This window comes from Dendrobates tinctorius, unplaced genomic scaffold (assembly GCF_039654945.1).
Source record: "Dendrobates tinctorius isolate UK_male_01 unplaced genomic scaffold, ASM3965494v1 ptg000151l, whole genome shotgun sequence".
Classification (NCBI taxonomy): Eukaryota; Metazoa; Chordata; class Amphibia; order Anura; family Dendrobatidae; genus Dendrobates; species Dendrobates tinctorius.
Window position 1 is genome coordinate 8,628,282 of NW_027361818.1, and position 23,729 is coordinate 8,652,010.

Consider the following 23,729-nt stretch of genomic DNA (forward strand, 5'->3'; position numbering starts at 1 on the left):
TGGACAGAGACATCATGGAGGAGGCTGGAATTGAGTCTCCATAACCCCCTACCAACATCAGCTCGCTTAGCGGCCCCCAGGCAGAAATATAGGGCAAGATGGTCTGAGTATGGGATGACTCTCTCACTCATGGCACCAATGACTTCCATGGGACTTACAAAAGCCAGATCTATTCTACTGCCTCTATTGGAGCAGGAATAGGTTAATTTTGGCTTTTGACCTCCCCGTTTAAAGATGTCACCTAACCCGGCCTACAGGACTATGTTATTCAAGATCCTACCATCCCTCATCAAGGTCCTACCTGAGGAGCTGTCACCTGATGTCAGTATGGCATTAAAGTCCCCCGCCATTATCACTGGAAGAGAGGTGAACAGATAAGGCTGGACATCATTAAATAACTGTATCCTGTCAGTCACCGCCTGTGGCCCATAGATGTTAATAAGCCGGAGTCGCCTCCCATAGACAGTGACTTACAGGACCAGACACATTCCCATAACCACCTCCGTGATCCTATGTACTGTCACATCCCTGGTGTTAAACAGAATGGCGACCCCGGTGTACGGCTCCACAGCCAGTGACCAAAAGGAGGGACCAGACCGCCATTCCTTCTCAGCCTTCCTCATGAGCCCCTGAGTCGTCAGCCGTGTCTCCTGCAGAAAGATGACATCTGCGTCCAGGTATCGGAGATGGTCATAGACAGCGTTCTTCGTCCTCCTCACTTTAATGCTGTTCACATTACTGGATGTTATTTTTAATGAGAAATTCGCCATCACAATACCACAACACAGGAGCAGAGATGCAAAAGCCGCCATCATAAGTCTGGATCACAGATGTTCTGACTACCACCGGTCTCCATGTCAGACTGTATCTGAGTGTCAGCAGGTATGGGCTTCCGTTTTGTAGGGGGATGGTCCCCTACATCCCTGTCATACTCAGTCTCTATTCTTTTTATCTCTCCCTCCAAGTCCTTATCAGACTCAGACAAAACATCAAACTTATTGGACACGACCATCACACCTGCCGAACTCTGGACTTTTTTCCTGCCACCCTGGCTAGTGACATACTCCTCCTCAGGTTTACGGGAGGTCTTGTCCTTTTTTTCCTTTTTACCTGATTACAGCCACTTTCTTCAGCTAGAGATGGTGATACTGAAGTGGTGGCTACATGTGGCTGCTGGACCTGAGGGACGACCTCCATGCTCCCCTCTGTACCCTCTGTGCAAAGCTGCTCTGATGTTACCTGAGCGGACCCCTGGTGGACCTCTGACCTGGTCAGTATTGTCCCTGACATTAAAGCCTCCTCCTCCTGAGCCTCTGTCCCTGTCACTAACTCCTCATCAGGAAGGAGCTTGCATATATTGTGCCAGGCATCTGGACAGTCCCTGTGAGGGTGGCCAATCTCCCCACAGAGGTTGCACTTGATGTTCTGGCAATCTGCCGCTAAGAGGCCGACTTCCCACACAGGCTGCACTTTACCACGGTACAGGTGTTTGCCAGGTGACCCACTTTACCACACTTAAAACACTTTCGTGGCTGCCCACGGTAGAAGCAACCCCCCTTCTCCCTCCCGACAAAGAAGGAGTTGGGTAAGTGAGCCGTGATATTGTTGTGCTGGCGCAGTTTCACCAGCACCTTCCACCCACCGGTCCATATACCGTCCTCATCCCTGTTTTTGGTGAGGTCGGAGACAAGGTCACAATGCCTCCGGAGCCACACCACAATGTCCTGCGGGGGAACAGCCTCATTCCAAAAGATGATATTAACCGTGGCTGTATCTGGCTTAGATATTGGAATGAAGCTGAACTTATTCCAGCCATCAGCATCCATGAACTTGGGGAAATTGGCCCAGAATCTGTCCAGATCAGACATGAGCTTAAAACTGATGTTATAGCCCTGTCTGTCTAGCAGATTGATGACCGCCAAGATATTAACCGGCGCAAACCCCATCTGGCGGCACAGGAGCTCCCTGACCACCAGCCTCCTGTCCGGCAGGTCCTTCTTGGCACCTCTGTGCCTGAACCGCACCACATTCCTCCTTTTGAATGCCTGCCCGGTGTAATTGGTGCTGGAGGTAAAGAATGGAGCGCCGCGGCTCCAAACATTACTGGGAGGGACCTGTGGGGCCACACTGGGCTGACTGACAGGGCGAGGGTCTGCAGCGGAGGGGCCTGTTGCACCTTGTGTGCTGGAAACCAAAGGGGGAAATCACAGACATTTTGCACATTATTATCATCATCATCAATCTCAATAGCGTCATCAGGATGCGCAATGTCCACCACAGACTCTGTACCCCCTTCAGCCCCCAACCCCACATGAACAGTATCAATATCCCCAGAATTAGTGCTCTCCCGGACACCAATAGTCCATTGTCTTGCTGGGTATGCTGGGACTTGTGGTACCACTGGGATCTGAGCCTCTTGCTCCTGCTTGGGTCTGCCGCAGGTAGTTGCAGCTGCTGGTGCAGTATCTGACCCTCCTTGAAACAGAAGCTAGCGGGCTGCAGCACCGGTCGTACCTGCTGCCGGGTCCCACCTGGGACAATGTCTGTGCGGGAGTCAGCAGAGTCCTGCGTGTAGGACCTAAACCGCTCCTGGTTCCTATATGTCTCTGCCAGGGGCCCCATCTTCGCCAGCACACAGTCCATCTCCCGCACCACAGTCGCCAGCTCTACCCCCTTTGCGTTCAGTCTCTGGTCATATACAGAGTGATCCCCAGGATTAGCAGCCTTCACCTTGTAAATGCAGTCAATTACCATTTGCAGAAGATTCCTCTGCTGCTGCAACTCACCCATCCTCCTGACCAGTCCTGGTATCTCCTCTGCCAGCTGTAGCTCTGGGGCACGCGGCGGCTCCTTCTGGGGTCTTGCTTTAGGGGTTGACACCTTAGTTTTTAATGTCGCTGGTTTTGTGGCTCCCGCCTCCGCAACACTTTTACCGCTGCCACCAGCCTGCAATCTCGTGCGTCCAGAGCTCGCCATGCTGGTCACCACATGTCTCAGCTGAAGGTTCTCCTGGAGTGCTTGCTTCTCCAGAGATGTCCGTCTCTGTCTGCCTGGAGTGAGCTGCACACCTGAAGCTGGTGATGGACTCTGCCTCAGCTTCTGTGCAGCCACCTGCCCTCCAGCACTCAGGTTCTCAGCAGAAAATGCCTTCTGGGATTTCCTTCCAGGCTCTGGACACTGTTTGCCTTGACCGGCCGACTGTTTAACTGCAACATCCTTGCACACAAACAAAGCTTTCTCCTGTTTCTTTCCTGTACTGAGCTTCAACACAGGATCTTTCTCCATGCTGCTGGGACTTCCATTCTGAGGTTTATTTTCCCCAGAGGCAACTCTAGGATTTCCATCCACATGGGAAGGTTGGGAGTTTCCTCCCAGTATAGGCCTGGAAGCCTGGACCTTGCTTGGGGAGCTTCCCCGCCCAGGGTGGCCCCTCCCTGGGCTTGCTCCAGACATGAGGAGAACCACAGACACACAACCTCACAGCTAGGAGGCAGTATTATAGTAGTTATATTCTTGTACATAGGGGGCAGTATTATAGTAGTTATATTCTTGTACATAGAGGCAGTATTATAGTAGTTATATTCTTGTACATAGGAGCAGTATTATAGTAATGATACTCTGCAATGAAATTGTAGTAGAAGCTACTGTATCAAAAAACTCAGAAGTTGAATGCTTGTAAGAATTGTGAAGGTGATATCTAAGAGGGCTCCTGTGTTACATGTGATTGGCTTGTGCATATGGTTTTGATTGAAAAAGCTTTGGATCACAGCTAATGCTGCAAAATCAACAAGTGACCATTTTCAGCTCTTTATAACCTATAAAATGTTTGGACTCTTTTGTGCAGAATCATTTGTTGCATTATGGCTCATTTGCTTCCACCATGTAGGAAAATCAGAGTAAAATAACATTTGCTTAATAATTAGGATTGCGGTGTATTCCTACACACAGAGGCCAGTATTACAGGTCATAACACGATTGGGTCACCTTGTCGCTGTATGACGGCTTTTACACTCTTTTGATCAAACTAGTTGTAGCTTACCCTGTACTATATATACAGGTGTTATTGTGACTTCTCTACTTACTGCAGAGAATCTGTCCATAGTTTTTATTGTTATTTTTTCCATTAGTGTGAGCAGGACAGGCATGCTGCCCATCGGTTTTGATTCGGCAGTTGTTATATTCTGTATAATGAAAGTTAGTCATTTTTTAAGAAATCATTTATTTCTCCCTTTATAGATCACATTATGCCAGGGTCAGTTGTTGGTTGACCATCCTCTGCTGCTACAGCTTCTTCTACTTCTCCTTTTGTTTTATCGCTTCCTCCATTGACTTTCCGACTGACTTGGCGATCTTTTCCATCAGTTTGGAGGCCATCAAGGTGTCCGATATGATATTGTTAATAATGTATCCCTGAAAGAAGAAGTCATAAAGTGAGACGATTGTAGGGGTGAGCATCATAGTAATAGTCATACTGGAGAACACATATTCCTGTCTGACCACTAGGGGCACCCTAATACATCACTGGGACGCCATGATCCCCCTGCAGCTCAGGTTACATTGGCAGTGAAGGGGTTACAGTGCTATTTTCAAAGAAAATACCATTACAACAATCTATACAATCATGGTGAAAGTGTTGGCACCCTTGAAATTCATCCAGAAAATTAAGTACTGTATTTCTCCCAGAAAATGATCACAATTCCCCATGTTTTGTTTTACGCATATTTATTTCCTTAGTGTGTTTTGAAGCAGCACAAAAAAAAGAAAAAAAAAATGTAAATTGGACATAATTTCACAAAACACCCTCAAAATGGGCTGGACAAAACTGTTGGCATCTTTCTAAAATTGTGGGTAAACAACTTTGTTTCCTGCATGTGATGCTCGTTCACACTCACCTGTAGCAAGTAACAGGTGTGGGCAATATGGAAATCACACCTGAATCCAGATAAAAAGGGCAGAAGTTGTCTCAATCTTTGCATTGTGTGCGCCACACTAAGCATGGAGAACACAAAGAGGAGAAGAGAACTGTCTGAGGACTTAAGAACCACAGTTGTTGACCAATACCAACAAGCTCAAGGTTACAAGTCTATCTCCAGAGATCTTGATGTTCCTTTTTCCACAGTGAGCAACATAAGCAAGAGTTTACACTCCATGGCACTGTAGACAATCTCTCTGGATGAGGTCGGCAGAGAAAAATTGATAAATGTTTGCAACACAGTATAGTCTGGATGGTGAATAAGCAGCCCCAATCAAGGTCCAAAGAATTTCAACCTGTCCTGCAGGCGTATGGTGCATCAGTGTCAGCGCAAACTGTCCGTCCACATTTCAATGAAATTAAACGCTATTGGAGGAGACTCCGGAGGATCCAATACTGACACAGAGACATAAGAAAAGTAGACTGCACTTTGCTAAAATCCTTCTGGGAAAGCCTCCTGTGGACAGATAAGACCAGATAGAGCTTTTTTAGTAAAGCATTGTTCTACTGTTTACTGAAAATGGGATAAAGCCTACAATGTAAATAACACAATACCTACAGTCATATATGGTGGAGGGTCAAAGATGTTTTGGAGTTGTTTTGCTGCTTCTGGCACTGGGTGCTTTGACTGTGTGCAAGGCATCATGAAATCTGAAGGTGACCGAAAGGATTTTAGGTCCCATTGTAGTGTCCAGTGTCAGAAAGCTGGGTTTGCATCCTAGGACATGGGTCTTCCAGCAGGACAATAACTCAAACATAATTCAAGAAGCACCCGGAAATGGATGGAAACAAAGTGCTGGGACATACTGAACAGCAATTAGTCCGAATCTTAGTCACCTGTTGAGTGATCTTAAAATTGCTGTTGGGAGAAGGCGCCACCACATAGGAGAGACCGGGAGCAGCTTGTAAGAAGAAGAGTGAGAGGAGTATGGAGAGGGTTGATGGTTATAGGAAGCAACTGATGGCTGATATTTACTCCAAACGGTGCAACCAGATATTTAGCCGAGGGGGGACATTTTGTATGTGAAATTATATGTAATTTGCTTTTCTTCTCTGTTTTGATTATTGTTTTGTTTCAATACACACAAAGGAAATAATCATGTGTGTAACAAAACCTGAGGAATTGTAATAATTTTCTATGAAAAATATTTCATTTTCTGGAACTATTTTAAGGGTGCCAACACTTTTGGCCATGACTGTACGGGATGTTAGTTACATTTGTTACTTTATTACTGTACATCATGTATTCTACGTCACCTCCAGAGCTGCATTCATAATTCATTACCTGGATGGAGTGGGAGAGGCAGCCGTTGGTGCGGTGCGTGTACCCCACCGTGTTAAGAGCCTCCCGGACAAAGTCAGGGGCCGTTTTTATTAGAAGATTGCTGGGCAAATTCTGGGTCATGTTTGTAGAAACAAACATGGGCAGCACCGACTGTGGGAAAAGGGAGAGACATTATATCTGGTGTATCTAATCCTATCCTGTGTGATACTGACTGCTGAGCCGTGTATCTATTCCTATCCTGTGTGATACTGACTGCTGAGCCGTGTATATAATCCTATCCTGTGTGATACTGACTGCTGAGCCATGTATCTAATCCTATCCTGTGTGATACTGACTGCTGAGCCGTGTATCTAATCCTATCCTGTGTGATACTGACTGCTGAGCCGTGTATCTAATCCTATCCTGTGTGATACTGACTGCTGAGCCATGTATCTAATCCTCTCCTGTGTTATACTGACTGCTGACCCGTGTATCTAATCCTCTACTGTGTGATACTGACTGCTGAGCCGTGTAACTAATCCTATCCTGTGTGATACTGACTGCTGAGCTGTGTATCTAATCCTATCCTGTGTGATACTGTCTGCTGAGCCGTGTATCTAATCCTCTCCTGTGTGATACTGTCTGCTGAGCCGTGTATCTAATCCTATTCTGTGTGATACTGACTGCTGAGCTGTGTATCTAATCCTATCCCGTGTGATACTGTCTGCTGAGCCGTGTATCTAATCCTATCCTGTGTGATACTGTCTGCTGAGCCGTGTATCTAATCCTCTCCTGTGTGATACTGACTGCTGAGCCGTGTATCTAATCCTCTCCTGTGTGATACTGTCTGCTGAGCCGTGTATCTAATCCTATCATGTGTGACACTGACTGCTGAGCCGTGTATCTAATCCTATCCCGTGTGATACTGTCTGCTGAGCCGTGTATCTAATCCTATCCTGTGTGATACTGTCTGCTGAGCCGTGTATCTAATCCTCTCCTGTGTGATACTGACTGCTGAGCCGTGTATCTAATCCTATTCTGTGTGATACTGACTGCTGAGCTGTGTATCTAATCCTCTCCTGTGTGATACTGTCTGCTGAGCCGTGTATCTAATCCTCTCCTGTGTGATACTGACTGCTGAGCCGTGTATCTAATCCTCTCCTGTGTGATACTGACTGCTGAGCCATGTATCTAATCCTCTCCTGTGTTATACTGACTGCTGAGCCGTGTATCTAATCCTCTCCTGTGTGATACTGTCTGCTGAGCCGTGTATCTAATCCTATCCTGTGTGATACTGTCTGCTGAGCCGTGTATCTAATCCTCTACTGTGTGATACTGACTGCTGAGCCGTGTATCTAATCCTATCCTGTGTGATACTGACTGCTGAGCTGTGTATCTAATCCTATCCTGTGTGATACTGTCTGCTGAGCCGTGTATCTAATCCTATCCTGTGTGATACTGTCTGATGAGCCGTGTATCTAATCCTCTCCTGTGTGATATTGACTGCTGAGCCGTGTATCTAATCCTATTCTGTGTGATACTGACTGCTGAGCTGTGTATCTAATCCTCTCCTGTGTGATACTGTCTGCTGAGCCGTGTATCTAATCCTCTCCTGTGTGATACTGACTGCTGAGCCGTGTATCTAATCCTCTCCTGTGTGATACTGACTGCTGATCCGTGTATATAATCCTATCCTGTGTGATACTGACTGCTGAGCCGTGTATCTAATCCTATCCTGTGTGATACTGACTGCTGAGCCGTGTATCTAATCCTCTGCTGTGTGATAGACTGCTGAGCCGTGTATCTAATCCTATCCTGTGTGATACTGACTGTTGAGCTGTGTATCTAATCCCATCCTATGTGATACTGACTGCTGAGCTGTGTATCTAATCCTATCCTGTGTGATACTGACTGCTGAGTAGTGTATCCAATCCTATCCTGTGTGATACTGACTACTGAGCCGTGTATCCAATCCTATCCTCTGTGATACTGACTGCTGAGCCGTGTATCCAATCCTTTCCTGTGTGATACTGTCTGCTGAGCCGTGTATGTAATCCTATCCTGTGTGATACCGTCTCAGCACTGCTCCCCCTCTTGTACGGTCGGTTTTCTCGGGGTCAGACATTACCTGAACCATTATCCCTTTTGATTTATATTCTATGTAAAGAGAACGGGAAAAATAATCCAGAAACGCCTGGAAGAGAAGAGAACATGGTCAGAGCCGCCGGTGGCTGATACCAGAGAGTAAATGCTCATTCTTTTGTGTAATCAAGGAGACATTTTCCCCAAGTCTTTGATCCGTGCAGATTGTGTAGAGAAACGACAGCTTCTACCATAGAAATATCTACAGCCACGCCCCATTATATGCAAATGAGTATAATTCAGCCCCGCCTCTCAGCCAAAAAAATGTGGACAATTAGAGGGCAGCTCTACCTTGGTGGCACTGTATATGTTGGTCAGTGGGCACGGGTGGGCACCAACTTGTGACGACACATTTATTATCAGTCCTTTCCTCCTGTGAAGAAGACAAAAAGAGGATGAAATTCGCAGGGCAATAACCAACCAACCACGGTCCTAGCATTGTCCATCCACACCGCCATCTACATATTCCAACCATCATCCAACCACACCGCCATCTACACAATCCCCACAGTCATCCAACCACACCGCCATCTCCACATTCCGACCATCATCCAACCACAGCTCCATTTAAAAAAGTCCCCACAGCCATCATCCAACCACACTGCCATCTCCATATTCCAACCATCATCCAACCACACTGTCATCTATACAGTCTTCACAGTCATCCAATCACATCGCCATATCCACATTCCAACCATCACCCAACCACACCGCTATCTACACAGTCCCCACTGTCATCCAACCACACTGCCATCTCCACATTTTAAAGATTATCCAACCACACCACCATGTCCACATTTCGACCATCATCCAACCACACCGCTATCTACAAAGTCCCCACAGTCTTCCAACCACACCACTATCTCCACATTCCGACCATTATCCAACCACACCACCATCTACATAGTCCCCACAGCCATCCAACCATACTACCAGCAACACAATCTCCATCATCATCCAACCACACTGCCATCTCCACAGTCCAACTGTCATCCAACCACACCGCCATCTACAAAGTCTGCCTGGTATCTCCACAGTGCTACCCTAATCCCTCCACACTGCCATCTCCACAGTCCGACTGTCATACAACCACACCGTCATTGACACAGTCCAGTCCTCTTACAACCAAGCCAACTTCATCTTAAGCCTCATCCAACCACACCGCTATCTCCACAATCTGACACTCATCCAACTACACTGCAATCTCCACAGTCCGTCCGTCATCCAACCACGCTCCTATCTACATAGTTTGACCGTGAACCAAACAATCCACCATCTCCACAGTCCCACCACTATCTAACCATACTGCCATCTACAGTCAGATCCTTTGCCAACCACACCGCCATACACACAGTCCAACCCTCATTCAGCCACACTGCCATCTCCACAGTCCAACCGTCATCCAACCATGCTGCCGTCTCCACAGTCCAACCGTGATCATAGAATGTTAGAGTTGGAAGGGACCTCCAGGGTCCTCGTGTCCAACCCTTTACTCAATGCAGGAGTCATTAAACCATCTCAGACAGATGTCTGTCCAGCCTCTGATTGAAGACTTCCATTGAAGAACTCACCACTTCTCATGGCCGCCTGTTCCATTTATTGGTCACCCTCAGTGTCAAAAAGTTTTTATCTAATATCTAATCTGTATCTTCTCCCTTTCAGAATCATTCCATTGCTTCTCGTGTGCGGATGAGAATAGTGATGATCCCTCTACACTGTGACAGCCCTTCAGATATTTGTAGACAGCTGTTAAGTCTCCTCTTAGCCTTATTTTTTGCAAGTTAAACATTCTGAGATCCCTTAACTATTCCTCGTAGGACATACTTTGCAGTCCGCTCATCATCCTGGTAGCTCTTCTCTGAACTATATCCTGTTTTTCAATGCTTTTTTTGTTAAAATGCATTGCCCAGAACTGTACACAGTATTCCAGATGCGGCCTGACCAAGGAGGAGTAGAGGGGGAGAATTACTTCATGTGATCTAAACTCTATGCTATGCTTCTTTTAATACATCCTAGACAGGTAAGTTCACACAGGACTTTTTTGCTATGTTTTTTTCATGTTTTTCTATGCTAATTTTCAGCTGCTTTTTCCATTACCAGCAAAGCCTATGAGGTTTCAGAAATCTCATGCACAGACATTGTTTTTTTGTGTGATCAGGATTTTGTGCTTTGCTGCATTTTTTGGACATAGAGCATGTCACTTCTTTCACAGTTTTTGTTGCGTTTTCTCACCCATTGACTTGCATGGGTGTTGAAAAAACGCTGCAGAAACGCACCAAAAACGCAGGTGTCATTATTTGCAGCGTTTTTGCTGCAGAAAAGTCATGGACATTAGCATGGACAAAGAGACAAAAAAATGCACCAAAAACGCATAAAAAAACACACCTAAACCTTTGTTTTTGCCACAGCTTCTTTCCTGCCAAGATGATCAGGTTTTGCTGCAGAAAAAAGAAGCAGCAAAAAAGTCCTGTGTGAACTTACCCGAACTGTGTTTTCCTTTTTTACTGCTGTATCACACTGTTGACTCATGCAGTCTGTGATCTATTAGTATACCAAGCCTTCTTCACACGTGCTGTTGCTTAGTTCTATTTCTCCCATTCTGTAGATGTGATTTTTCTTTTTCTTGCCCAGATGTAGAATCTTGCATTTCGCTCTGTTAAATACCATTCTATTAGTTGCTGCTCATTGTTCAAGCTTATCTAGATCCATATGAATCCTTTCTCTGTCTTTCCTAGTGTTAGCTATCCCTCCTAGCTTTGCATCGTCTGCAATTTTGATTAGATTACCTTCAGTTCCCTTATTTAGATAATTTATAAAAATGTTGAACAGCACTGGGGCCAGAACAGAGCCTTCTGGTACCCCACTTGAAACACTTTTCCAACTGGATGTGCAACCATTTATTAAAACTATGAGTACGATCACTGAGCCAGTTATGAATCCACCTAACTGTAACCTTGTCAATCCAATACTTGGTCATTTTTTCAATAAGGATAGAATGGGCTATTTTATCAAATGCTTTGCTGAAGTCTAGATATACTATATCTACCGCATTTCCATGATCCACCCAGTCAGTTATTCCATCATAGAAGGAAATTAGATTAGTCTGGCATGACTTGTTGGCTAAAAAACCAAGCTGACTCTGGTTAATTACTGTATTATTATCCAAGTACTTACATACATGCTGTTTAATCATTTGTTCACTGATCTTTCCTGCTACAGAAGTAAGGCTCACTGGCCTGTAATTTATTTTCTCTGTCTTCATTCCTTTTTTGAAAATAGGGACAACATTTTCCCTTCTCCAAATCTTCTGGAACTTCTCCTGTTTTCCAGGATTTTTCAAAGATTCTGGCTAGTGGTTCTGCAATTTCCTGTAACTCTTTCAGTACCCTAGGATGTAATTCATCTGGATGAGGAGATGTGAATTCATGTAAATTAGCTAAGTGTTCCCTCACCATCTCTCTCTTTATAGATAGTGTGGATTCTTTTATTTCTTCGATGGCACCGTGAAAATAAGTTGATGTTACATTTGCTTTCTTAGAGAACACAGATGCAAAATATAAACTTAAAAGATTGGCCTTCTCATAAAAATCCTATAGCAGTAGATACTTTTTCTTTTGCTTTTGGCATACCCCCAAAATCCTTTTTTGCTGCTTTTGGTCTCCCCTGCAAGCCTCACTTCATTACTGGCTTTAGCTGTTCTAACTCTTGCCCTCCATTCCCTACAGACAGCATTTTATTCTTTTTTTAGATATGCCTCCCCCCTTTCCTTGTGATATACATTTCTTTTTTCCTTTTTAACAAGTGATTAAGTTCTATGTTCATCCACACTGGTCTCTTTAAATGATTCCAATTCTTCCTTCTTTTCAGGATTGTTGCAGATTGTGCAGTGAAGAATTTCATTTAGCAAAATCTCCCATCCTTCTTGGACATTTCTATCCTTTAGAACATCCAGATAACTCGGAGTCCATTAAAATCTGCCTTTCTGAAGTCCAACCTTAAAGTCTGAGTCCTTGTTGGTCTTTCTCCTCTCATAATCCAAAAATCTTGTGATCCAACCACTCCGCTATTTCCACAGTCTGTATTGCCAAGTTTTAACACTAAGGTTCGGATACAGCTTTAATAAAGGCTACTGCTTGCAATATAGCGCAATTTTATTTTAAAGTACAAAATTAAAGGAATGGTATGGTTGAATAGTATGACTGCGTACACTTTTGTATATTTTAACATACAAAGGTTAAGTACATATAAAGATTAAACACATTTAATGATTAAGTACATATACTCACATCTCCATCACCAAGAAGCTTTTAAACATCACCCGTCTGGAACAAGAAGCAACACCAAGACAGAGAACCCCTGGGAGATTCACAACACTGCACGGGCGTCCCCAATTATGCAGGTATCACATCACTGTGCACATACAGGTACCCAAGTTTATGCTTCTGTCTTAGTCATGTTTCTCTGGCCTTATATAGTGATTTGCACTATGTGTAACTCTGGTTTCATCTTCCCCGTCCAGTGGCCAGCTTTCAAGATAAGATGACTCAGATATACCAGGCAACATCAGAGGATGGGCAATAAACCCTAAGGGTCCCGTTACACTAAACGATGCACCAGCGATCCCGACAACGATACCACCTGGTCAGGATCACTGGTGCGTCGCTACATGATCGCTGGTGAGCTGCCAAACAGGCAGACTCACCAGCTATCAGGACCAGCGAGGACGCGGGTAGCTAAGCACCCGCATCACTTAGTTACTCGCTGTTTACCTTGGATACCAGCTCCCACCGTGAGCACGCTGGTATCCAGGGAACACAGCAGTTAACTAAGCGACGCGCATGCTTAGTTACCCGCTGTTTACCTTGGATACCAGCTCCCAGCGCGAGCACGCTGGTATCCAGGGTACACAGCGGGTAACTAAGCGCCGCGCATGCTTAGTTACCCACTGTTTACCTTGGATACCAGCTCCCACCGCGAGCACGCTGGTATCCAGGGAACACAGCAGGTAACTAAGCGACGCGCATGCTTAGTTACCCGCTGTTTACCTTGGATACCAGCTCCCAGCGCAAGCACGCTGGTATCCAGGGTACACAGCGGGTAACAAAGCGCCGCGTATGCTTAGTTACCCACTGTTTACCTTGGATACCAGCTCCCACCGCGAGCACGCTGGTATCCAGGGAACACAGCAGGTAACTAAGCGACGTGCATGCTTAGTTACCCGCTGTTTACCTTGGATACCAGCTCCCAGCGGGAGCACGCTGGTATCCAGGGTACACAGCGGGTAACTAAGCACCGCGCATGCTTAGTTACCCGCTGTTTACCTTGGATACCAGCTCCCAGCGCGAGCATGCTTGTATCCAGGGTACACAGCGGGTAACTAAGCGCCGCGCATGCTTAGTTACCCGCTGTTTACCTTGGATACCAGCTCCCAGCGCGAGCACGCTGGTATCCAGGGTACACAGCGGGTAACTAAGCGCCGCGCATGCTTAGTTACCCGCTGTTTACCTTGGATACCAGCTCCCAGCGCGAGCATGCTTGTATCCAGGGTACACAGCGGGTAACTAAGCGACGCACGCGCTTAGTTACCCGCTGTTTACCTTGGATACCAGCTCCCAGCATCTGCTTACAGCGCTGGGAGCTTGCTGATCGTTGGTCTCCCGCTGCCACACGATGCGTGCTGGCGAGCAGGAGACCAACGATCAAAAAATGGCCCAGGACACTCCTGCACGATCAGCGATACCCGGCGGGGGGGCCAGTTGCTGATGCGTGCCACACACTGCGAGATCGCTGGCAAGATCGCTGTTGCGTCACAAAATCGGTAACTCATCAGCGATCTCGCTGTGTGTGAAGTACGCTTTAGAATATATAAATCCCACAAGAGTTAGATAAAACCACCACAGACAGAGGTTAAATAAACTTTCATGTTTTACAATAACAAACAGAAACATAGAATTGTTTGTGAGGTGAAAAAGCTGCAGACAGTAAGTAAACAGTTCTCACAATTGTGTCACTATGAGCATTGTCTGCCTGTAAATGTATGACCAGTATTGCTGCTCTGTCATGGTCTAAATGCATTCTGTAATTTTCAATATGGACTCAAAATAGCCATTTTATATTCACACTGCACAGTCCGACCCTCATCTAGCCATGCTGCCATTTCTAGTCTGGCCCGCAACCAACCACGCCGTCATCTCCACAATCCGACCGTGATTCAACCACTCCACCATCTCCACAGTCCAACCAGCCACGTTGCCATCTGCATAGTCCAACCCTCATCCAACCTCACCAACATCTCCACAGTCCAACCATCATCAAACCACACACCATCTATACAGTCCAACCCTCGTCCAATGACACCATCATTTCCACAGTCATACCATCAACCAACCACACCGCCATCTCCACAGTTCATTAACCAACCACTTAGTGGGTTCAGCCAACTTCTCCCTAATATGTAAGGAGTTTATAGGACAGAGCACAATGTAGAAAATAATAGTTTACACTCTGACACAGACCTCTGCACCATTTTTGGTAGGACAATCGCAGTCATCTAGAAAACAAGAATAATGTCATTAACCTGAGATACCTCCAAGTGCACATACAGCTTCTCCTTGTCATGGTCACGTGTGTCAGGACGCAGATGTTTCCGCAAGGCGGACCCATAACACACGTGACCCTGGATACACCGCCTCCAGTGGGGCGCATTTAAATAATAAAACGTGCAGGTGGATACGTGCAGGTGGATACGCCGCCTCCACCTGGCGAATTTAGGTATTACACGTTATACATACAATATCTGGAAACACCGCCTCCAGTAAGGCGCATTTAAATAATAAAGGGGGGAACCTGGGTAACTTTAACAATGGTGGACCCTGCAATAGGGAAAAGGGAATTGGAGACCTCCTGAGCTCCCCTGAGCCAGTGTCCCTGCACTCCTAACGTTCCCTATGCCAGTTTCGCACCGGGCGCCGCACGCGTACCTCAACGCCCTAGCTCGCCCTGACCCTAAACCCTCACTAGGGAATAGGTCGGTGCGGAAACTAATCCCACCACTGCACTAATAACACACATGAGGAAAGAGACAATACAGGGGGACACCACTTAGCTTTGCTCTGTTGCGTGCGCTCCTAGCAACAGAGCCCACCACCTGTGTGCATCTTCTCCTCCACCCTGATCCATCACATAACTGGATCCATCACCATCGTGCAGCCTGGGAGCAGAGTCCATCACCACTTGCAGCAGTCCAGTACACAGAGTCCCAAGATGAGTCCAGCCTCTGCCAAGAATCCAAGCATGCTCGAGTCCAGTTCTCAGCAACCAAGTCGAACATGCTGAGTGCAACTCTCTTCCTAGTCGCCACTCCTCTAAGCCATGCCCGCACTTCCCGCCGACACCATAAACTGCGACTCCACCAAGCCATGCCAGTCCTTCCTGCAGACACCATTAGCTGGCACTCATCCTCTCTGGCTGACTGCGCAGGACTCCTATCCCGCTCCATCCTTCCACCAGGCTCTCCAACAACTCAGAGTGAACACACTCTCACAATATCACAGACAGTGATTGCACACCTCTAGCACACCTTTATAGGGTGTCACACCTGATACCTAATTAAGTGCAACCTAACCTAAACCTAAGGTGCGATACCGCTAACCACCACCGGGGACAGTCAAAACACCTTTGAACTTAACCAAAGTAAAAAAAGTTCACTTTGTGCTTTTAATACCGCCAGATCCAACACTGGATCATGACACTCCTATCTGTATCACCCTGCAGGGGGATGAGGCTCACAGCTTCTCCTATCTGTATCACCCTGCAGGGGAACGAGGCTCACAGCTTCTCCTATCTGTATCACCCTGCAGGGGAACGAGGCTCACAGCTTCTCCTATCTGTAACACCCTGCAGGGGGACGAGGCTCACAGCTTCTCCTATCTGTATCACCCTGCAGGAGGAGGAGACTCGTAGGTCCTCCGGTGTTTATCACCCGGCAGTAAGTGGAGCTTCAACTCCCCATCTCCCGCTGTGGACTCACTGTGCTCTTCGGCTGATGCCTTTTTTTTGTTTAGTCATTTTTACCCACAGGTGGACGAGACTCATGGCTCCTTCCATCTCTATCAAAGTATAGGGAAGGAGATTCGTAGCTCCTCCTATCTGTATCACCCTGTAGGAGGAGGAGACTCATAGAAGGAGCTATCTGTATCACGATCCAGGAGGTGGAGACTCATAGCTCCGTCTATCCGTCTATTTGCATCATCCTTCAGGGGCAGGAGCACATGTACATATTTTTATTTCTTACCTGTACAGCAGACGTCATGTTGCAGTTCATTACGTCAGTTACTTTCTGTTGGAAAAAATATACAAAGAACAATCTATTACATTTGGATTTGTCTCAGGTTATGACAGAATGTCACAACTCACACTTAAAACCTGTGCCACTGACCCCCCCCCCACCTGCTTCCTCTCTCTGGAGCAATTTGGAATGCCCGCTCCATCTGCAACAAGCTCCATGTGATCCACAATCTCTTTACTTCCCGCAACCTTTCCTTCCTGGCCCTCACTGAGACCTGGCTGACACCCTCTGACACGGCCTTCCCTGCTGCACTGAGATATGGAGGCCTCCACTTTACCCACACTCCTCGCTCTGGCAACAGACACAGTGGAGGAGTGAGTTTCCTTCTTTCTATAAACTGCTCCTTCAACCCTATCCAACCCCCACCCTCCCTTACCATCCCTTCTTTCGATGCCCACTCTGTCCATATCTACTCTCCCTATAATCTCCAAATGGCTGTCATATATCGACCACCGGACTCAGCCACTGCCTTCATCGACCTAGCTTCTTCACTTTCTCTCTGCTGACATCTCCGCCATCATCATGGTTGACTTTTTATTTTTTTTAAATTCATTTATTAAACAAGAAAAAAAAGTAATGTACAACATATAGATTTGCTTGTGGCTATAAACATTGTACAGAGCATACACATTACCATCTGTCTGTTAAATACTAAGCAAAAAAAAAGGAGAAAATTGAATACTCTTACTAATATACTGATAAGGTGTGCATAATCCCCCAAGCATATACAGAGAGCAACAGGCTATGCATTATAAGCATGTACATCAGTCCTATCTCACCAGCCTTCACCTTATCACTCAAATAATATAGATTGATTATAGATTCCTAAAGTAACCTACGCCTACATCAACTATTTACTAATTCGCAGCCTACTATCTTGCACTATATTATCTCAAATGCAATGTCTTCATTCTACAAAGTGAGATGAGAAGAATTCCACCTCCCCCAGATCTTTTCAAATTTATCCAAGCATCCCCTATTCTGATATAATGTGCGCTCGTATGGAACAATCGTATTTACCAAATCAATCCAGGTTTTAAGAGAAGGACAGGAATTACCCATCCACTATAACGCCAATACTTTCCATGCCATAAACAGCGTCTCACGTAGAAAAATCCCAGCATGGTGACCCCAAACCGCCTCCTCCCATACCGCAAGCATGCAGACCAGTGGTTCAAGAGGGACAGGAGTTTGCACCAGTGATGACAAGAACAACGTCACCTGTGGCGCCCCTGAGGCTCAGTCGCCACAGAGGTACTGTAGCTTCTCCTAAGGTGTAGTGCCCCACCATCCAGGTAAGGTGGAGACTCCTTTCCACACTCCAACACTCGCACCCCACACAACAGAGTAGTTCTGCACAACCACATTGCGGCTCCATGCTCAGAGGGTAGCAGAGCACCTCTGGTGGTTCCCTGCTTGGAACACTGGATGTGCTGGGAGGTGGGTGGAGTTAAGACATATAAAAGATTGGGAAAGTGTAGGATTAGGGGGCAGTCCGTCTGGAGTCAGATAGAAGGTCGGCGGAGTAGTAGGACACTCCGGGAGGAGTGAGGATCCCTGGAAGAAGGGATGAAGGAAGGAGTGCTGCAGCTGCCTCAGTGACCTGGGCCAGCTGGCACGGGAAAGGAGAGAAAGGAGAAAGACGTAGAACTGTAACCTAAGTTTCCATAAGAAAGAGAGTCAAGTACGGAACGAAGGAGTAGAGAACAGAGAGGAGACGTGGGTTGGAAGAGGAACCCTGCCTATAGGTTCTCAGCGCAAGGCCGGGGCCCGGTCCCCGAGGTTGTATGGACACTTATGGTTCTGCAGCAGACACCGGTGGAGTAGTTGGCTGTAAATTCACTACTCCCATCCAAGACTTGGGGCACAACAGCATCTGTATGGAGAGCTGGGACTCTGGAGAAGGGAGTCCCCGAAGCAGGTTACAGCTGTCTGCCATACGAGCAGAGAGCACAGGAACATCTGTCAGGAGGCACTCCAGTGTAACTCAGTACTAGGAGATCTTCACACTTAAAGGCGCAATAGAGGAGACGTTCAGAAAAGCACATGTGGGCAGAGTGTTGGAGAGGAGCCTTTCATCTTGCCTGGGGGTTGACTGAGTCCCTGACCCGGAGGACACAGCACGGAGGCAGGCACCTGTGTGCCCTACTGACTGTGAGTAAAGCGTTGGAACTACAGACCCTGGTGTCTTCCATTCATTGTCGCGCCTACACCCTCAGCACCACTACATCTGGGTACGCTCCTACACTGCCTGAGCCTCTCCTCATCTAGTAATACTACACTGCCCTGGGGCTACAGCTTCACCTGTGGGGAGCTACACCATCTATGCTGCAACACACCACCAGCCACAGAGGATCTGCATGCAGCGTCGGCCTAACATCCCACTTGCCGAACACCACAGGTGGCGTCACGAACTATTACACTACAAACCGCAACCGCCATTGATTTGGGCTCCCAGGGCCGCTGCTGTGACACCTCCCGCTGACACCGGCCCGGTACCGAGTTCCCCACAGCCCTGGGAGGGCGACTCACACCTCTTTCCAGTACTGTAGGGTAGTGGGACACTGCCATATCATGTGAAAAAAGTCTGCATCTGGGGAATGACAACGCAAGCATTCCGACGACTGGAATCGGCCCATCCTAAAAAGTCGTATCGGAGTTAAATATGATTGGTTTATTATATACAACTGTATCATTCTATTATTAATAGATGGTGATACTCCGATCGTAGACTCCAGGATCTCTTCCCACTCCTCCCCTGCTTCTCAGGGATGAGTCTTTCCCACTTCCCCTTATCAGAGCTTATGGCAGATTCTGCTCCCACTGACAGCATGTACGTATATAAAGAGGAGATGAGACCCTGGGGACCCTGTAAGTTAAGAATTCCTATCAAAGGTAGGGACGAAATGGCACGGCCCACACCCACACACCTTATGTGCGACTGGAGAGCTGATCTTAGCTGTAAATAGCGGAAAAACTGAGATCTCGGAACATCATGTTTAGCCTGTATCTGCTCAAAAGACATTAAGGCCCCATAATCATACAAGACTCCTATCAGGGAGACATTATGTTGGATCCAAAAATCAGCAGATGGGTGACTTAGTAATACCGGGAAATAGACATTCTCCCATAGGGGCATTTCAGCTATGATATCTTGGAATCCAATCACCCTCTTAACTTACCTCCATACTAAACATGCCAGACGGAGCAAGGGCAGTAAGCGAGGGACACCAGGCCCCTCCAACTCCAGGAAACCCAGTGGGCAATCAGTTCTTGCCGTGTGAAGCAAGTGACTTTCAGAATTAGGGAGATAGTTACCCGGCATCCATATACCTAGGGCTCTAGCCTGTCCAGCCAAATAATATAGGAAGAAATCTGGCAGCGCCGCCCCACCTCCCTTTTTAGGCCTCTGCAGAGTGGACAATTTAAGTTTAGGTCTGGTTTTCCCCCCATATAAAAGATGTAACCTGGGAATTAAGGTTCACAAAAAGGACTTGGGTATCATTACAGCACTATGGTGAAGGGAATAGCTAAGTTTGGGAAGTAATATCATTTTAATCAGATTAATGCGTCCGGCCACAGACAGCGGTAATTTTCTCCAGGCTGCAAATTTAACTCTAACCAGTTCCAGCAGTGGGCAGATATTAAGTTGTAAGTCGAGCGTACTGTTATGGGATATATGAACCCCCAGGTATTTAAAGCTAGATACAATAGACAACGAGGAGAGAGCCTCCAGCTGGGGCATCAGGGCATGGGAGAGGGGTAACAGGGCAGACTTTTCCCAATTTATATATAAACCCGAATATTTACTGAATCCGTCTATGGTGGCAATCACTTGAGGCAAAGTTTATTCCGCCTCGTCCATAAATATCACCATATCATCTGCATATAGACCTATGGTATTTACCCGATCTGCTATATCTATACCCCTAATGCCAGGGGAAGACCTTATACGTATTGCCAATGCCTCAATCGCAAGGGCGAAGAGGGCCGGGTAAAGGGGGCACCCCTGACGGGTCCCCCTGTGTAATGAAAAGGGCTCAGATATGGAATTATTCACAATAATACGGGCCTTAGGCTTCATATACAATGTTTTGACCCATTTTATGAACTTATCACCAAAGCCATATCTCTGTAGACATGCGGAGAGGAAAGGCCACTCAAGGGAGTCAAAAGCCTTGGCGGCATCTAACAATGCCAGTACCCACTTGTTGTCAGGCATTAGGGAGCTATATTGGACTATTGACTGGACTCGTCTGATGTTAATTGAAGTGCTCTTACCAGGCATGAAACCCGTCTGGTCAGGATGTATAAGGTTCAGTATAATCAAATTTAATCTGGTGGCGAGAATCTTAGTAAAAATTTTATAGTCCACATTTACTAACGATATGGGACGATAGGATCCACATTCCAAAGGGTCCTTCCCCTCCTTCCTAAGCACTATGATGTTAGCCTCGTAAAAGGAATCAGGCATAGACTCCCGCTCCCATATTCCCTGAAATACATTTATCAGAAGTGGCGTTAATATGTCTCGGTATTTCCTATACAATTCAATAGGGAACCCGTCCGGTCCAGGGGCCTTCCCAGGGGCCATGTCCGCTATAGCATTCTCCATCTCCTCCACAGTAATTTCAGCATCCATAAAGGCTCGCTGATCAGGATCTAAGGTAGGGAATGTTACATCCGACAAGTAATCCAAACACCCCAAATCATCAGAGCCACTTTTAGACTCATATAATGACTTATAGTAATCGTAAAAGCAACCGAGAATCTCCTCAGTTGAAGACACCAACGAGCCATCCGACTTACGGATCTGTAATATTGTATTAGAGGTATTATGCTGGCGCACCAGATAGGCCAAAAATTTACTTGCTTGGTTTCCCAGCTCAAAATAAGACTGGCAGGCAAAGAATAATTTGCGCTTAGACTTAGTGTCCATATGCTGGGTGTATAATCGCTGGGCAGCCAACCACTCAATCCTATTGCTGTTAGTTTGATTAGATATGTATGCAGCCTCCGAATCCTTCAAACGCCATTCTACCACATCATCTTCCCTTGAGGCTACCCGCTTAATGTAAGAAATTGTGGAGGACAAGCAGCCCCTCACATATGCCTTAAGGGTATCCCAAAATAAATTAATATCCTGAGGTTCCTGGTGGGACTGTCAGGAACACCACACTGCACTTGCTCACTGAGCCAGTGCGCGTGTCCTGAGTACAAAAACAGTGCTCAAAGATACCTGTGGAGCGGGCAGCAGCGGTGACGATGCATGCTCCAGGCTCACAGGACCTGAAGCACGTGACTGCTGGGGGCGCGACCTAAGCTCCACAGAGCTAGGAGCTGAAGGAAAACTCCTAGAAAGGTAACTGCGGGACAAGTTACCAAGGGGCATAGGCAGAGACGTAAACCAGATTAAGCCGGGGTCAAAGCACGAGATAGCAGGACAGTACCAAAGGGTTAGACAGAATGGATAGTCGGGACGTAGCAATAGATCAGAAAACCAGAACGGGCAATAGACGGTACAATAGGAACAAACTGTAATGGAGTAACAATAGCCAAGCCAGGAGGTCAGAACCAGAGAAGACAATAATACCAAAATGTGAGACAGAGAACTGAGTGAGTGGACAGACCGGGTCATACACGGGAATCAAACAAGCAATGCAGTATCCACGCACACCAGGGGGGTCAGACACACAGCCAGAATAACAGTAAAGCTGACAGGGAATCCTAGTCTGGAGTGAGTATAAATACCCCTCCCAGAACCAAAGAGAGGCCGGCAAAAGTTAACCCTGGGAGAACTGGACATTAACCATGTCCTAACCATGACAGTACCCCCCTCTTAATGGGGGGCCACTGGACCCCCAGGTTTCTCAGGGTATCTGGCATGAAAAGCCAGCACCAGTCGATCAGCGTGCACCAAACTGGCCGGAACCGATGACCGATCCTCAACGGAATATCCCTTCCAATGAATAAGGTACTGAAGTCTCCGGCGCACCCACCGTGAATCAATGATGCTCCCTACCTCGTACTCCAGTTGACCCTCTACCAACACTGGTGGAGCCACAGATGAGGGATCTTCTCTAACTGTCCCACAGGTTTTAATAGGGACCTGTGGAAGACTTTAGATATTTTGAAGGAGGTCGGCAACTGTAATCTGTATGCCACCAGGTTGATCACCTCTGCAATCTTGTATGGGCCAATAAATTTGGGGCCCATCTTCATAGAGGGTATTTTAAATTTGATGTTACGGGTGGACATCCAGACTTTTTCCCCCACTGTTAACGCAGGACCCAACCCCCTCCTCCTGTCCGCAAAATGTTTGTACTTCTTCTGGGCTTTGGAGATGTTCCCCTGCACCTCCCTCCAGAGGGTTTTTAACTGTTGTACCATCCCCTCGGCACCAGGGCAATCTGAATCCATACGGGAAAATTCCCCAAACTGTGGAACAAACCCATAATTGACCTGAAAGGGAGACTTTCCGGTAGACTGATTAATACGACAGTTGAATGCAAATTCTGCCATGGGCAATACCTCACACCAGTCTTCCTGTCTGGAGGAGGCCAGGCATCTCAGAATCTGCTCCAACGACTGATTGGTGCGTTCAGTCTGTCCATTGGATTCCGGGTGATAGGCAGAGGAGAATGATAACGTGACCCCCAACTTCATACAAAACGCTCTCCAAAACCTGGCCACAAATTGCACACCCCTGTCCGACACCACGTTCACGGGCACTCCATGCAATCGAACAATGTGCTGTATAAACAAGCGGGCCAAGGTTTCAGCAGATGGTAACGCAGGTAATGGCACAAAGTGGGCTTGCTTAGAAAATCTATCAACCACTACCCATACCACTGAGTTGCCCTTGGAAGATGGAAGATTAGTGATAAAGTCCATAGACAGGTGTGTCCATGGTTTATCCGGAATTGGCAAAGGCACCAATTCCCCGGCCGGACCTGAGAGCTTTTAGAGCGCGCACACACCCCACAAGTATTTACAAACCTTTT

At 46.8% G+C, this 23,729-nt stretch overlaps 1 protein-coding gene across 1 annotated transcript in view; it reads right to left on the reverse strand.

The window, feature by feature from the left end:
- Positions 1-4,199: 4,199 nt before the first annotated feature.
- LOC141050224 (very-long-chain 3-oxoacyl-CoA reductase-B-like) overlaps positions 4,200-23,729 on the reverse strand; it is a 73,599-nt gene continuing 54,069 nt past the window's right edge. The window contains exons 6-11 of the mRNA XM_073547078.1: positions 16,672-16,716; positions 14,894-14,928; positions 8,670-8,751; positions 8,365-8,430; positions 6,258-6,407; positions 4,200-4,410 (exon numbers count right to left, since the gene is read on the reverse strand). Of these exons, the coding sequence (XP_073403179.1) occupies positions 4,294-4,410; positions 6,258-6,407; positions 8,365-8,430; positions 8,670-8,751; positions 14,894-14,928; positions 16,672-16,716 (495 nt within the window). The 3' untranslated portion in view covers positions 4,200-4,293. The remainder of the gene's footprint in view (positions 4,411-6,257; positions 6,408-8,364; positions 8,431-8,669; positions 8,752-14,893; positions 14,929-16,671; positions 16,717-23,729) is intronic.